The 18,265-nt window shown below is 37.7% G+C and overlaps 1 protein-coding gene across 1 annotated transcript in view; it reads left to right on the forward strand.

Annotated features, from left to right (window-relative positions):
• Positions 1 to 18,265, forward strand: part of CNTNAP2 (contactin associated protein 2) — a gene marked incomplete at its 5' end in the record, with an annotated part of 1,134,943 nt that overhangs the window by 370,295 nt on the left and 746,383 nt on the right. Inside the window, one exon of the mRNA XM_019666439.1 lies at positions 14,335 to 14,484. Within this exon, the coding sequence (XP_019521984.1) occupies positions 14,335 to 14,484 (150 nt within the window). The remainder of the gene's footprint in view (positions 1 to 14,334; positions 14,485 to 18,265) is intronic.

Below are 18,265 nucleotides of genomic sequence, written 5' to 3' on the forward strand. Positions count from 1 at the left end.
AGACATGTGACCACCTGATACCCTTCAAAATATTTACAACATTATTAATTATATTCCTCGAACTGTCTTTCATGTCCCTGTGGCAATATTGTAGTTGCGTATTTATGCTGCCTAATCCCTTCCCCTTCTCCCTCATCCCCACCCCCTCCCAACTAACAGCCATCAGTTGTTCTTCTATATCTCTGAGACCACTTCTGTTTACTTTCCTCGTTCATTCAGTTTTTTAGATTCCACGTATAAGTGAAATCATATGGTATTTGTCTTTCTCCGACTGACTTATTTCACTTAACATAATAGTCTCTAAGTCCATCCATATCGTCCCAAATGGTACAATTTCATTCTTCTTTATAGCAGAGTAATACTCCATTGTATAAATGTACCACAGTTTCTTAATCCAGTCATTAACCAATATGCATTTCGGTTGTTTCCAAGTCTTGGCTATTGTGAATAGCGCCACAATAAACACAGGGGTACATATATTTTTTTCGAATTAGCATCTTGGGGTTCTGTGGATAGACACCCAAGAGTGGAATTGCTGGGTATTTCCGTATTTCATACGGTAGTTCCATTTCCAGTTTTTTGAGATATCTCCATACTTCAAAATCACTTTTAATATTCTACAGCTGTGTGCATACTTTTGATGGCTTCAGTACACATCTATCTCATGGCTTTTAAAGATAACAGTGACTTCAATATGTTCTACCTTTTTAAGGTATTTCAGTTAGATCACACACTACATAGACTCTTATCTTGCTTTGTTTTCAACCTTTACTGATGTACAGGCGCACCTCATCTTACTGCCCTTGGCTTTGTTGTCCTTCACTGATGTGTTTTTTACCAATTGAAGGAAAGTGCCACCATCAGCAAAAATATTAAGACTTGCTTTATTGTGATACTCACTTTATTGCAGTGGTCTGTTAGCGGCCCTGCAGTATCTCCGAGGTATGCCTGTTTACTGTACATGTAGAAAGTGTACAGATCATGAATGTATGGATGAATGAATTGTTTGGAAAACTCAATGAAACTATGTAACCAGCTCCCAGATCAAAAGACAGAACATTGTCAACACCCAGATTGCTTGTAAATTCGATAATAGATGTTAACTGAAGTGTTGCTCACCTATCAACCAACACCAAGCAATGTTCAATAAATAACTACTCATGAGATACAAATTATAAGAAAAAATTTACCTGTGGATCTTATTAATATTATCTTTAGCTAGGACATAACCTATTAATAAGAAAATTTTCTTATTATAAACTTATATCTTATAAGTTTAGCGCTATAAGATATTTAATCTAACTCAAATACACCCTCGGATAATTTGTAGGAAGGATACTGCTGAGTGACATCTTTTTCTTAACCAGACAATTTCTGCAATAAGGAACATGCTCTTGCCCAAAACTTTACCTCTATTTTCAATTTTCTAGTACTTTCTAGGAGTCCACTCCTTATGTGAAATCACAGAAATGGCAAAGAATGTCCCCTTCAGATCTTAGTTGTTTTTTGTTTGTTTGTTTTTTCTGTGCCACTGGCTTCACCCCTCAAGTTGGTCCTGCACCTATTTCCTCCCGGGGTTTCCATGAATCTGCCTGCAGCCCCCACCTCCTATCCACTAGAGCACCCGATGTAAATGATTGTCTCTGTCTGCTGTGTGGACTCTTCTCTTTTCATTTCAGGCGAAGCCTCTGTAATCCACTCAGGTGTGCGGTGACCATTGTGTCGTTCGTCAGGGCAAAGACAGAGTCAGAGACCACAGCAGTCAACTTCAGCAATGGAAGTACAGTAACACCTTGGATTGTGAGTAACTTGGTTTGCGAGCGTTCTGCAAGATGAGCAAACATTTCTAATACATTTTAACGTGGTAAACGAGCAATCTCTTGCAGTACGAGTAGTTTGTTTCCAGAACGAATTATGCTCGCAAACCAAGGTATTACTGTACTTATTTTATTGTGCTATGCGTAGCATTGTTTCTCCAAATTGATACACGGTTGGTGGTTTTCTGTTCCCCTCCCTGTACAGAAAGAACCCGAGTGTACTTCAGGCTTATTTTAAGTATCTAGAGCTGAGAGGAATCTTGTAATTAGCTGGTAGGAATCATTCATTTTAGTGATAAGAATTTCTAGGCCAGAGACATAAAATGATTTTTTTCAGGTAATATTAATGTCCATGCTGTTGAAATTCAGACCCAGCTCTATTTTAGCATGTGTACCACACTGCACTCCTATCTTATGTGTCATGTAGGGACTGTCACATATCTGTGCACACATATATACAAACACACACACACACAATTTCCGTACACACTGCCAGTCCATGAAGCCATACTAAAAAGTAAGTCAGTGCTTTTCAAATTTATGCTAAAAAAATTTGTTTTTAAAATATTAGTTTTAATTTTTAATCTTGTCCAATACACAAGAATGGATGAATAGAATAAATTTGTAACCTAAATATACAAGTATATGAAGCTGAGCATACAAATATTATTTTAATGTGCTCATCTGTAGTATTTTTCCACTTCCATTTTGCCACTAAAACTACCAAAAGGCAGTTGACACTCAAAAAGGGTTGTTGTTGGATTGAAGATTGCAGAAGAGAGTAGTTCATAAATATATGGATATGTGCCCTTCACGGTTCAATGCTCGTTAATAGCCCCGTAGGATGAAATGATGGAGCTGAAATACACAGAAGCTGCCTCTCATACCACAAGCCACGTAGAAGAAAAAGTGATAGAGAGGTTTGCAGAAAAACAGCTGCTTGTAAAAGGTAGAGGCTGATTTTCTGCCTATGTCTGTGGACGAGGTATATTATCAAGGCACTGCTTTGAGTAAAGGATAAAAATTTTTCAGTGGCAAGTGTAAAAACAGTTCTATTAAAGGAGAGTAATGCAGAATTACCTGCAATGAGAAACTATGGTGCAGTTATGCATTTTATGATGCAATTTAAGAATAATGATTTATACTCAAATCATCAAGGATTGTACCTCAAGTAATATTTTAATATTGTTATTCTGTGGCAGGTCTCTGATCATGATGTTCTTTGAACTCATAAATTTCTGAGCCCCTGAGTGGCTGGATAACCTCTCCAACTTAAGAACGGTTCTCTCACGGCTGTTATCCAGCGTACACAAGCCTGAAACAGCTCTGTTTAATCAAAGCCACTTAAATTCACAGTTCTCGATGGTTAATGTGAAACTACCACTTTCAAAAACATTGAAAAGGAAAGTGAAAATTTCATGACACGTACTGTTTTAAAGAAAGCCAATGTTAAGTTCTGACACTTGTTCATTTTAAGCTTTTAATTTGTTTTATTATCAAAATTTAGTAAAAAATGAGAAAGTGGATTCGATTTAACCTAAACTAAATGGCCATTACCGTCATTTATTCCTGTTATTCTTTCTCTAAGATGCCTTTTTGCATCACTTCTATAACACTGATGTGGCAGAATTAAAAAACAGTCATCTTCCAATAGTTTCATGTAGCTCTTTTTATTGTGTAGGAGGAGAGAAACTACGTGCTTTTGGGACTTTGAATAGATAATGTACTCTGTACTCATTCTAATATTCACCTCTCTAGCAGCCACAAAGATGGGGCTCCACAGAGTTTCAACAGCATATTACAATCAGGCTCCAGAAAACAGGGCAGTGCCTACAATGGGGATTAACGCTTGTGAAGGAGCCCCCCGTTGGATACCAAACTCATCTCGTCTGCAATATAGCTTCTCTGTGTACCTTTTTTCCCTGTGCCATACAACTCCAGTTTGTAAAATATAGGAGAACGTTTCATAGAAATTATAAAAATGTATGCTAAAATATTTAAATCTCATTATATGGCACAGTAAGGCAAACTTCTTGAGACCAGAAATCTTCACATTTATTTTATATACAGTATTTCACGTAGGTATACCCTCAGGAAAATGAGGGATTTGAATGCCCTTGACATTTGGACAATGTCAATTTCCTATAAGGAAGAATGATTTTGTTCCTTTAGAGAAGATAGTAAGATATTGCAACTTAACTGAGATGTATCTGAAACAAAGATGAAGGACTAAATATGACTTAGTCAATTAGATTTAAGAAACAAATTGTAATAATGATAATGACAACTTATTTTCCCCAAATAGTATAATAATTTCATAACCACATCTATTTAAAACAGAAACAGAACAGTACCTATAAACAATAATAATGAAAGTTTAAAACCAATTAATTGACATATTTATTAAAAAAAATTAAGGAATAGAAAATATAACCCATAAGCCACTAAATGGAAAAAATAGAATGTAAGAAAAGCAATGACACCGAAAAGCATAAATGAATTGGTAATCATCTCATTGCCCAGTAAAATCAGGCGGTGAAATTAAAAGATGATGGTTTTTAATCTGAATGAAAAGCTAAACCCCTGAAATTGTGTATGGATTTTGAGTTTTTATGAGTTAAGATTTTTCTTCAGATGACCTTCATGGTTTTCTTCAGATTTTCAACATAGACTATTACCCAAAATTATTTTCCTGTATAGTTAAACTACTCAAGAATTGCGTATTGTCACTCTTTGCATTCCTCGCCTACCATAGTGTCTTCACCCCTCCCCAATTACAAGTCTCCATATTTCCAAATCTGATGTCTACTGCTTTTCCTTGTTTTATTTGATATTTCAGAAGCACTTGAAAATTCAGTTAGTCCCTTCTTGAAACATTCTCATCCGATTTTCATGGTTTCGTCAGTATTTCACCAGCTATTCTTTCTGAGTCTTCAGTCCTGGACCTTCACCCTCTTTCCAGCTTCTAAAGTTTGGAGCACCCACCCCTCTTCTCTATCTCAGCTCTCTCTCCAGGTAACCTTATCTACCCCCATGGCTTAGCATCATGCTATGACATTTCCATCTGTAGACCATTGTTCTTGAGCTCCACACACAAGTCTACACTGTCTGCTTAAGTCACAGATCTTTTTCTCTTTCTTAAATTTTTGAGTGAGACCCATCAATAGTATCTGCCTAAACCTGACACTTTTCTCCAATGTTAACCTGGGTCCCAGCCTCCATCATCTCTTGTCCTGACTGCTGTAAGAGCTTCCTATTAGGTTCCCCTGCTTTCACTCTCACTGCCCTAAATCCAGTCAACCTATGGTAGTTGTGTTCTATTGTATATAGCCATCGCGGCCACTGGATTAGTGGATTCTGAACCATTGATCCTACAAGAAATACAGGGTTAGGTTCCTGCAATCCTCTGGTCACAACATCTGCATCAACCCATAATACATAACCTTGCTTTATGTGTGTTTCTGTTTCAAGTCACTTGGTTTAATAGGTAGATCAATGTATTAGCACTGAACTAACAGCCAACAGCATTATAACTTGTCCTTGAAAGAAGCTTACCTAGCTTACGTATTTTCTTACACTTAGGAACACTAAACAGCACATCAGCACTACATTTGGGGTCTACTTTAAATGACATGATCAACGAAAAAAACCCAGAAAAGTGCAAAAAAAAACATGGCACTGAATGTACAATGACAGAGCATTTATTCATAGGCGAGGGCTGAAACAAGGAAGCCTTTTCCATCTCCAGTTAGGAACGGTGCATCGGGCGACTCAAATCTTACACCCACCTGTGCCTGCACGAATCCATGGGTGACCCCGAAAGCAACACAAGTATTGATTTGGGGTTACAAATATATTTTAACAAGTAGGTGAATTTACAAATACTGAGTCCGCGAGTGAGGATCAGCTACATGTGAAATGCACAGATCTTAAAAGCACAATTCAGTGGATTTTGATATCTACACGCATATGTGCTTACTCAGCCAACCTCCTATCAAGACGTGGGATAGTTTCGGCACATCAGAAAGTTCAGTGGAAGGCAATGAACTTGCAAGTCCATTCCCACCTGCACCCTCACCCCACAGGCAACCACTGTCCTGATTTCTATCACAATGGATTAGTTTTGCCTGTTCTGGAATTTCATGTAAAAGAGTTCATTCAGTGTACTATTCTTAGGTCTACATTATTTCGTGCATAACAGCATTGTTTGCACTACAAGTTTATTCTTTTTTATTATTTAGCATTTCCTTGTTTGAATACACACTCTCTGGGTACGCATTTATTTCCAGTTTAGGCCTATTATGAATAAAGCTGCCAAAACATTCTGTACGAGCATTTTTGTAACACATATTTTGATCTTGGTAGGCAAATATTTAGGAAGGGAATTGTTGGGTCAGAGGATTGATGTAATTATTTTTTTTTTAAACCTGCCAAAGATTTTCCCAAAGCAGTTGTACAATTTTACACCCAACCAGCAACATATGAGGGTTCAGATTGGTCCAGATCCTAGCTAATCCTTTTGATTTTTAGCCACTAAAGTGGGTGTAAAATCATATATCTTCATGGTTTTAGTTTCTCTGGTGACTAATGATATACAGCGATTTTCATGTGCTTATACATAATTAATATATCTGTATTTGTGATGTCACTTTTGCCCACTATTGTTTTTGTCTTTCAGTTATTGATTTGAAATAGGTGTTTTGTTTTTCTCTCTCTCTTGCCTTGAATTTTTTAACTATGTCTGTTGAGCAGGAATTTTAAATTTTGATGAAGCCCAATTTACCAAGTGATTTTGATGCCCTAAGAAATCTCTGCTAACTCCAAAGTCCTGAAAATACTCTGTTATATTTCAGAAGCTTTGTAGTAGGGCCTTTGTGTTTGGGTCTAAAATCCATCTAGAATTAATTTTTGAGTATTTCATAAGGTAGAAATCAAGGTACATTTTTCTCCCAAATCTTGAAGCCAGTTGTTCAAGCACCATTTTTTGAAAAAACAAAAATGAGCAAACATCTTTCTCCATTTTTCTCCATTGTATTGCCTTAGTGCCTTGGTAAAAAAATAATGGACTATATATGTGTGGATCTATTTCTGATCTCTTTCTGGATTATTATAGCATTATAACAAGTCTTGAAAATCATGCGATAAGTCTTCAATTATTTTAATTATTATTTTGAATATTTAAGATATTTTGTATTTCCTTATACATTTTGGAATCTTACACTTCCTTTTCTACAAAGACTAATGTTGGTGTTTTAACTAGGATTACCTGGTGTGTGTCTCCATTTATTTAATCTTTGATTTCCTTGGCAATGAATTTTAAAATTCCCCAAATGACTCCAGCGTACTTAGAGGGTAATAAAACCTATTACTAGGGCCTTTCCTTCTCAGAAGATTATGGCTGCCAGAAAGAAAAGAATCCACCCCATCTCTAAGATTTCACGTATTAAATAAGTGAAAGGGTCATTTCTAGCGACTCACGAAAAATGTCATGCAGGTGTTCTCCCCAGTGTATTTCTCTGACCTAAAGGTTCCATGTACATGGCTCTTTCAGAACAGACATGTTCCAAGGTGACATGTACTTGTCTATACATGCACAGAAAAGCATTTGGCAGTTTCTTCAGCTTAAAAAACATACAAACAAGTATTTTGTGTCTCCCCAAACACCTTATTACATGTTCTAATTATAACTGGCCATACATATAAATGGTGGTTTGAATTGGCATGTTGGAAGTGAACAAGATTAAATTGGATCGTTTGCCTGATGATATGAAATTTATATGGATAATATAAGAAATAGTACATGGCATATTTATATAGAGATATATATCCCCTTTTCTCTTTGTATTGCATACATAGATTAATGATAACTTTTGAGCTATCTCGTTAGCACCTCAGAGAACAGTATAACTGTCTGAAGTTGGATTCGCACTCCAGGAAATTTTTCTCTCAAGATTGAATATTGAGCAAAAGATTGAAAACTCTAGTCACTGTAATTTTACTTGGAGCATTTTCAAACAGATGTTACATCTTGGTGTGCTACTGTATTTTAAATACTTTTTCTTTCAGTATTCATTAAACTGGTCTCTTCTTCTTGTCTCTAATAAGAGTAACATCTGTTGCTTCTAGTTCAATCAAAGTAACCACCTCAAGAGTCTCACTGTAAAACTAATACCATTAGAAAGACAGCCTAGATCGAATATGCTTCATTAACATGTTACATTTGCATACAAAACAAGGTTTTCTAACAATTATAAGTGAGGGAGATGTTACAGAAAATATTATAGAACAACCTAGTTATCCTATGAAAAAACTAAGACCAGAAGTTGGAATATCCTTTTAAATATTTTGGTTTTAGGTTAAAAACTGTTTGTAAAATATTGGTTTCCTATTGCACAAGTTGAAAGTTTTTATCATTAATGAAGAACCAGAGGTCTCTATTATAAAGTAACATCAAATAATCTTGAAGTATAAAATTAAACCAAAACTGTTACAATAGTATATATTTTCTAAAACAAAAATGTTTTAGAAAGTATATACTTCAGTTTATATCAGGTTCCTCAAAATTAGTCACCATGAGAAATCCTTGTTTGAAATTGGACTTAATTTTGGGAATATTACACTGGCATCTAGGAACACATCTATGTGATAATCCAGTTTTAAAAAAAAAACACCACATTTTGCTCAATATTGGCTTTTAAAGTTGTTGACCTTGATATTAACAAGAAATACATTGGGAGCTACCTCCCCAAATCTTCAAATTCCTCACCACTAATATAGTGTTGGATTTATATGGCGGAGGAGGCTATTTGTTCATAAAGAAAACCAATTTTAATCATTTCATAATAGCCAATGTTTATAGCATTAAAGTACAACAACCCAAGTTGACATTTAGAGAGCGAGGCTCTCCCACTGAGTAAGAAACAAAAACTAATATTTATGGAGTGCTCGCTAGGTGCCAGGTGCTGTTCTAATGATATATATGCCTTTAATCCTGACTACAGCCCTGTGAAGCCGGCCCTTTTATTATCCCCACTTAATAGAAAAGGGAAACTGAGGCACAGAGAGATTGACTTGCTGCTAGTACATGAGCAGAAACGAGATTTGCATCCCTCTGTCTGACTTCAGAGCCCATTACCTTGACCTTCTGCCCCCCGAAGGTTAGTCTGTGTATCACATACCCCTGTTCTAATCCTCGCTCAGTCTCTTAGCGGAGGGCATGTTTCATGTGTGCCTGGATAGAATACGACCCCAAACCCAAGACAGTCCCCAAGTTCCCCAGCTAGATAACTAAGAGTACCTTTTGACTAACTTGCATTATAAACTTTTACTGCCGTAGGTGAAAATGTCTGTAATATTTACTTAATGACTATGTGTTTTTAAAATTATATACACAAATACTTTTAGAAAGCTTGTTTTCCACGCTCACTCTCTGGAAATACTTGTGTACTAATGTCTTTACCTGTGGCTTTCTCATCAGTGTCATTGTCATAACCTTGTGAGTCATCTAACACATCTGCAGAACAAGGAAATCATCTTAACCTCTAAGTCGTTGGAACACAGGAATTGTTTTGATGTCTAATTCCATCACTGGACATGTTGTTCTAAGCTTCATGTGGCTGCTAGCATAACATTAGGACACACTATTTTTCCAGTTGTGTCATATGTAGGTATTCATGCGCTCCGCTTTGTTAGACTTGTGACATCACTGTCTTGTTTAGAGGGCTGTTTATAATAACCAATTTTTGTAATGGTGAGGTAATAACCCCCAAAGGCAAATCACTGTCTATAAGCCTCAGCTTCCTTTTCCGAAAAGCGAGATGCATCAAAGCTTCCTTGGTTTTTGATCTAATAATATGGATATGCTGCTTCCTAGGTGCCAGGCAATGTTTTGATGCTGTGCAAACACTGATTCATCTACTCCTCAAAAGAAATCTATAAAGTGGATACTTCATTTGCATTTTAGAGAAGCGAAGCCTGAGGCCCAGGCAGGTTAAGTAAATCGCCGCCATCAGCAGGGGCCAGAGCAAACGCAGGCGGTCTGGCTCCTGAATGAGCCCTCCTAGCTACCACGCTGTTTCTTGTCCTGTGTCATCTTCCTGCTAACCGCAGAGAAGAGAGCGTACAGTGACACGGAGTGTGTGCAGACGGTACCAGACACATATGCGGCTCTCAGGAGACGTTAGCCTCCTGAGACGGGGCTTTTTTTTTTAAGCACAAGTACCAGCATCCTTCTTTTTGGTCTGGTCCTGAGCCTCTGTCCAGCCACCAGGAAGCCAACTGCGTCTGCAGTGTGAGTCCCTGGTGGGCGTCTCTGTTCCCCGGGGCAGTCATAGCGAGCGGAGGAGCGACATCTCTTTAACATCAAATGAGAAGCAATGCGCTGATCCTGCTGGGTGACGTCCCCTTTGTATTTCTGACTCACAAATTTCTAATAAAGCTTGGGTTGATGATACATTTTTTCTGAATAAATGTATTAGTATGTAATATGTTTATATCTTATAGCAGTGATCTGATCAGCCAGGGTATTCTGAGTGAATTTCATATAGTATCGAATTCCAGAAGCTCTTTAATTTAATGAATGTCCTGTTTCATTCGAAATAAAAATTATTCTTAATTTTAAAAAAAATGCCTTAAAGAGACTATTTCTTATTGCTTCTGTGAAACAAAACTAATGCTGTACTACTTCCTGTAAGTGACAAGTGGTGCAGGAAATGACAAAGGCAAAACACATTTTGGAGCAAGTTTGCAGGAGAGGTCACGTTTGGATTTTAGTCTGTGTTTGATACAAAGTTGCCTGGCTGTCCCTTGCACTGGACAGGATGGACGCAAGCAGAGGTGAAATATGCTGAAACCATGGCACCCTTGTTTTCTCACCAGAACATTTCCACCACTGAGTTCTGAGTCGTTGGAAAAAACTACTGTTTGAATGTCAAATGGTCTAGATTGGGGGTCTCAGCTCTACAAACTAACAACAGAGTGTGTCCAAGAGCCCCGGTCCACTCATTATAAAGTGAAAATAGTGAACACAGAGTTCTCTTTGCTCAGAGCTTCACAGAGTATGGAAATGATTTAAATAAATACCCATGGGCATATTTTAATGTGCCTTGGGGGGGGGCGGAATGCTAGAATTTGCTTTTCAAATCTGTAGTATGAAGTTTCCATTCTTACTATAATTTTAAGGGAAAACCATCACTGTGAGAAAATACTAAAAGACTTGTAGCACATGGAATGTTCTAGCACAACCAAAATCTGAGGGTGCAAATAATGAAAGTTGGCAGATGAAAATTGATGGTGTCTCAGTTTATTTACAACCTTAATATGAAGCAAGGGTAGCCCCAGAAATTGAGCTCCTATTCTGGGATGGTGCCAAATGGAAGCGTGTGTGTGTGTGTGTGTGTGTGTGTGTGTGTGTGTGTGTGTGTGTGTACACACGCGTGCCCACTCACATAGGGTAGGAAAACTCTGATCATGGAGGCACAGAGTTTATATAACACGTTTTGTTGTTGTTTGTTTTGTTTTTGTCGTTTGTAAGCGTTCAGCCTCTGGAACCAGATATATCTGAATTTGATTCTAAGTTTTACTCTTTACTAGCTGTAAGATGCTTAAACTTTATTAGATTCAGTTTTCTCACCTATTTATTAGGGATAATAATTTTTTTAATTTTCTGTGAATTATAAATGAGTGAAATGCAAGTAAAGGCCTTAGCAGAGTAACAGTTATATAGAGCTTAGAACAGTATTATCTATAAATAGTCACATATACAGAGATCGTGAAATTAGATTTCTTCTCTAGAGAGTGCCTTCAGGCTATTATTTTTTATAACATGCAGGTGAAGAAAATTCAAAAGAAGCAGCATATTTTCTTTTGAGCAATTAGATCAGTCTTGCCCTACTGAAGAACAAACTCCGTTATATTTGGGGTCCCATTCCTATCATAGATTGCTGAGGCATACCTCCCCATGATTAACATTAAAAGTTCAAAATAGTGATTGGAATTACAATGAATAGATCACAGTTCAAGCTCAGATGCAAGGGTGGCTGCTATTAACAAGGCTGCTTTTATCTGAGGTCCAATTTCTCTAGGAATTAAGTTTCTTGCGAAAAACATAACATTTTTATTTTCCTGATTGGAGTAATAGATCTTCTTTTGCCATGAACAATTAAGCTGATGATCTTCATTTATAAATTAATTTTGTGAAGAAAATTTCGTAGGAATTTTTAGAAAGGCTTTCTGGTCTTCCATTTAGAACAGACCGCTCTGTCAGCAGAAGATGTCTGACAAGCGACTTCCTCTGAATGTGTGATTATTTAGGGTTCAGTTTGGGGAATGGACATGTGTAGCACTGATGCCTTTGTCATCTGTGCCCCAAAATTGCATTTCAAAGCTGGATTAATCACATTTTAAAGGCAAAAACAAAAGCCAAAATCAAAACCATATACTTCAATGGTTAATCAACAGTAAACCCAGCTTTATACTTTAAAGAAAAATATTCTGGTGAAAATAGTCTTCTGTTCATCAGTTCTGTGACAGAACCCAAAAGTAACCTACTTGAAAAGGAAGTATTTCAGTAAGCAAGAGGACTTGTCAGACAGCTAACTGATTTTAATTTTAAAATAAGACTACATTTGCATAATAATTTCACAGTGTAAAAATTATATATATATTTATGTGTGTGTATGTATTATACATTTTATAATTGGAAATAACCTAGTATTAATTACTTTAGAGCAGGCATTTTCTATTTTCCTCCATTGAGATAAAATGTGCTCCAATGTGTATTACTACCGTATCTCCTCATGTATAAGATGCAGCCTTTTTCGAAAAATTTGGGGTCTAAAAACTGGATGCGTCATAAAAAACCTACAACAATGAGCACAAAAACAAGCGCGAAAAAGCAGGAAATGCAAGTAAAAGAACCTACAACCACTGTATAAGACGCACCCAGTTTTTAGACCCCAAATTGTTTTTAAAAGGGTGTGTCTTATACAGGGGGAAATACGGTACATTAAAATTGGAAAACCATGAGAAAAATACCTGAAGGGTGATTATTTGTAAGGATATTTACCAATATAATGTCAGTAAATAATACCTACTTGTGACTGCCATCTAAGCTCCCACAGGCCTTCCTTTTTTTGTTTAAAATAGCATTTCTGTTTAATAGTACAAACGAACCACTGGTTTATGCTTTCCCTATAAGGACCACACAGTATATAGTTTAGGCTTTGCGGGCTGTACGGTGTCTGTAGCCACGATTTGACTCTGTCTGATAACATGTAAATAAATGAGCTTGACTATATGCCAATAAAACTTTATGTGGACACTAAAATTTGAATTTTCTATAATTTTCACATGTAATTTAACATGATTATTTTTAGTTTTCAACTGTTTAAACATGTGAGAACTATTTTTAGCTCTCAGGCTGCACAAAAACCAATGGCCGCAGGCTGGATTGGGCCTGTGGTTTGCACACCTCTGATCAGAGGCTGGAAGCCATGGTCAGTGCCTCCTGATTTACACTCGTTCCATCTGGGGTACCTTCACCTGCAAGGCTTCTCTTCCTTTTGTGAACCTGAAGGGTATCTTCAAGTAACTTCTACCATGGATTCTAGATTATTCTATCTGGACCAGGCTAGAACAAAATATTGCCCCTTTGCCATAGCATAGGCCTTCATAAGGTCAATGAAAGCAGCTCTGCCTTATAGACTGTCTCTTAGCATTTCCTAAACTCATTCCAGATACTCATGTTCAATGGCTGTTCTACTCTGTATGCTCCTCAATTTTCTAATATTCTTCATAAAATGAACACAAATTAAACAGAAACTTTAAATTATTGTCAATATAAGGGAGAGCTAAATAGAATTTGTTCCCAAAGGCAACAGTGAAATGTGATTGTTAGGGGTGGGACTTGTTGATTTATTTTCTTGGTCTTTATTTGTTTACATATAACCTACTTCATTATAAAGACACCTTATTTATAAATGATCATATAACCCTGGTCTTATTACCCATGCTTATTAATGGTCAGTTAACACCAATAACTGCACATACTCACACATTTATTCTTTAGTCCTTAATCTCTATAAACTATACTTGCCAGATGTGGTTATTGAGAAAAAAATAACAGTACAAAAAAGTTAATACCAACAGAGAGAGTCATTAGACAAAAGCCGTAAACCCATTTGCTTTTATGAGAGTCGAGTCTAGTAAAGCTAACCAGAAAATAAGCTATTAAATTAAAATAGTTCTTCATCACCTCCCAAACAACTTTATTCTCTCCCTTCATTTTCCCAAGCACCCCAATGGCACATTAATATTATTTCCCTAGTTCTGGTTTTCTTCCTTATTTGGTTCAATAGACATTAAAGAAACATGAGATAGCAATTGTAAATAGCACTGAATTTTCCTAGGTGAGAATATGTTAGTTTTTACTTATAAAGCTCTGACTTTGTCAACATTAAAAATTGTTTTAAACTGAACCGTTAACAAAGTAAGCTGACTTGGATTCTGTGCTGAACAGGCTCCGGGCTGAATGACGGACAGTGGCATGAGGTCCGTTTCCTGGCAAAGGAAAACTTTGCTGTTCTCACCATCGATGGAGATGAGGCATCAGCAGTTCGAACTAATAGTCCTCTTCAAGTCACAACAGGCGAGAAGTACTTCTTTGGAGGTAAGATTACCGTTTTTTAATGGTTAATGAATACATTGCTAAAAATAGAGTTTTAAATGAGGTTTGATTATGAAGTCCTTATATTTGATTCAGTGAACTCTGTAGATCTCAGGGAAAAAAACCAAACCTTTCTAATCCCATTCAGTTAAAAAGAGTGGCAAATTTGTGTTTCTTCATGATAAAGGCATTAATATGATGTCAGCATATTTTCCTAGTCCAATTCAAATATTTGAGTTAGGAGGCATGGTTTGAATCGATTCATTCTCATAGTGCTATCCTCAGGTCTGGATTATGTATTACTGACCTGTTGCTGTGTGACTTAATTACCGGAAACCATAGTGGCTTAAAACAACCAACATTACCCCACAGTTACTTTAGATTAGGAATTCAGGAAAGGGGTAGCTGGGTTATTCTGACACAGGGACGCTCATGAGGCTGTACCCAGGGCATTGGGTGTGGCTACATCACTTGATGCCTTTGCTGGGCTGGAGGGTCTGATCCCCAGAAGGCGCTTGCTTGGTTGACAGTAGGTGTTGTTGTTAGCTGGGGTGTCATAGTTCTCCCCCATGTGGCTCTGATCCGTCAGGACCGCTCCTCTTCAAGTGGCCTCTCCTGTAGGTGACTGGGCTACAGGGAGGGGGGCGGAGGGGAGAGAGGGGAAAGGGATGGGAGAGGAAAGCCGGTAAGCAAGAAAGTTTCCAAGATGTAAGCCAAAGCTTTTGTAATTCAATTTTGGAAATGGCGTCACATCAGTTCTGTTATATACAATTTTTAGAAGTGAGTCACTTCTAAATCCAGCCTACACTTAAAGGAAGGAGGCTACCCAAGGGGACAGGGGTTATTGGGACCATCTTAGAGACTGCCTACCACAGGTTGCCTGGTATGAGAAGCCATCTTATCACATATAACTTGGTTCTTAAGTAATGAAAAGATGAGTAAACAGGAAGATTCTCTTAATGATAAATTCTGCCGTATGTGAAAGAGTGTTGTAGAATGAGCCTAGCATATTTTCTATATTACAGAATGCATCATCCTGCCAGAAATTGATTTTCATTATTAATGAAATATGGAGACATCTTTTATTAAAGTGCTAGATTTGTTGTTTGTATGAATATATCTTTCATTAGATTGTTGCCTTTCTCATCTTAAATCATACAATGTGAGATCTAAACACATACATTGCATCCTTAGAAAAGGCTTTGATTTAAACTTTTAAGAATATATGTGCACATATATGTACCTCTGATAATTTATCTATTAATAGTCACATCTATATTTATCTGCTTATGTAAATATATGTTTACCTGTCACTGTATTTACAGTTTTCTAATTATTAGAATAAGCCTATTGAGAGCAGTCATCTTATATGCCTTGTTCCCTACTGTGCCCCGCAAGGTCCTAGAAAAATTCCTGGAATATAGTAGATAACAAATAAATATTTATGAGTGAATTAGTACATTTTGAAAAAGGGCTAGGCAAGCATGTATTCCCAATTATCTAAAAGAAGAAATAGAAACCCCAGGAGGCTAACTGACTTGCCGCTGACTTTGGGTCCAGTACCTGAATTCAAGGCCTCCGACTCCTTGTGCCGGGGTGCTGCTTCCCTCGGCAACGTGGTATGGTGACAAGTGACACCTCAGAGACAGAAGTCCTGACCTGGAGGTCTGCTGCTTTAATCTTTCATGATCTTTGTTGGAAGTCAGAGCTACCCAAGTTTAAAAAGGCTGTCTACATATTTGATGAGTGGATGAAAGTCAGACAGGATGTCTTATGTATGAATAAATTGGGGGCTTATTGATGTGAGAAAAAGTGGCCCAAAAGCCAAACTGGTTTCCCTCCAAAAATACTGGGTTGTCAGAAAAGTCATGATGTATTTTTTCGATATTTTTCGTTGCAAAAATGCGTCATGACTTTTCCAACAACCCAGTATATTTAATATGGTGAGTTTGGGGCCATAGAAAGTCTCCATCGTTGTCATAGAAAATAGATTATATAGTTAGTTGGAAAGCTATTGCTTATTCCCACCCATCCAAATGACAGTGGAGGATCTTTGGCCACAGATGGGCTTGTTGAATGCCTGTGGCCAGTTTTGATCTGTTTCCATGTAGACGTTAAGCAAATAGCTACAACCACAAATTTATGGCATGGAGTTTAGAGAAGATGAGGGCTTTATGGTTGGCCATTTGCTATTGCTTTACAGATTTTAGTTTTCAAACCCAGCAGCCAGAAGCACATTTCCTTCCTCTTGGGTTTTTGATCTGCCATTGAGAAATGCTGTCAGCCAATGGTCATCATGCGTCCTTGGTTATATCTTCGTTAGCTGAGTCCTCAGAGTGTATGAAAATCACTAGGAAACTCGTTACAATTCAGGTTCTCAGACCTTCCCCTAGAACGTTAAAATGCAGGATTAACCTTTAAGTGGTTCTGACACAAATGACCTGAAAAACAAAATTATAGACTGACCTTGGGCCATTTGCACACACATTCTTTGAGATTCCTTTTTAAAGACAACATTAGCCACTGAAAAGTGAGGTAAGAAATAGCTACTCTCGACTATAGATATTTATTAAATGAATAATTATAGCAAGTGGGCCCAGTGCTGTGGATATAAACTCTTCTGAAAGCTCAGTGAAGTCCTGGCTCTCGGACTTGGTACACCTGAAATAACATTCCCTTCAGGCAGCAGTAGCATTATTCTAGAAGCAGGATCCAGCTACTCTCAGAGTCAATGCCAGGCAACAGAAAGCCTCCTAAGCTAGTGGCTGGCACAGGATCACTACGTGATCCAGACTCTAGAACCTTCTCCACGGCTCAGGTCACAGGAGTCCCCGGAACCTTATACCATCTGACACAGGCCGCGGTGTCTCTAAAAGATGCTTTGCCAAACAACACATCCTTAATATCTTTAATTTCACTATTGGTATCTCTTTTCTAATATTAGCTAACATTTTTGCTAATTAACAAACAGCTGATGTCATCAAAGAAAACCCATTCGGTAAGTTGGCTAAAGGAATAGAGAACAAATCCTGCAGTAACCTCCCCCTTCAGTGGCTGCAGCTTCGGCTGTAATGTGCATGACCGCGTGGCTTCTGGGTAGAATGCTAGCTGCCTCCGGACTGTAACTTAAAGTGTGTGTGCACGCATGCACAGACACGCACATGCACGCACGCACGCACACCCACACACCCACACCTTCATACTGAAAAATGTTAAACAAGTTGCAGATGTTATCATGAAAGCGTCTTAAGACATTAGAATAGTGGAACGAACAATTGACTTTGTTCTAAAAAATAAATGAGTTTTAAATCATGCACACCTGATTCTGGATCGCGGCCTCCCTTAGTTCGTGGATCATTTTAATAATTTATCTTACTTTCTTCCTCTGTTAACGGGCCGTAAAATCTGCTTTATAAACATTCCACAGTATAACCTGTTAAACCCAGAACCTGACCCTGGGAATGCGAAATGCTGAGTGCCTTTCCAATTCATCTTGAGTCTGTCTTTAACTTACGCTGAGACAGCCCCTTACCGGGACGATCTAAGATTTCAAACCATGTGCTCATCCAGAGCCTCACACTCGCTTCTTCACTGCTCAAAGCATTTCTTCAGTAAAGAACAATTGTTTTCCTGCCAGCTGAAAGATTGCAGTAAAGGCTTGCTTCCTGCCCTCACTTACTCCATGACAGCCCCTTAAACATGCCTCACTTTGTACCCTCTGAAGTTAAGTCTTGATCACACAGCAGCTACTTTTGCAGCCACAGGCAGGGCTGGTTCACATCAG

Source organism: Hipposideros armiger, unplaced genomic scaffold, assembly GCF_001890085.2.
Source record: "Hipposideros armiger isolate ML-2016 unplaced genomic scaffold, ASM189008v1 scaffold_470, whole genome shotgun sequence".
NCBI lineage: Eukaryota > Metazoa > Chordata > Mammalia > Chiroptera > Hipposideridae > Hipposideros > Hipposideros armiger.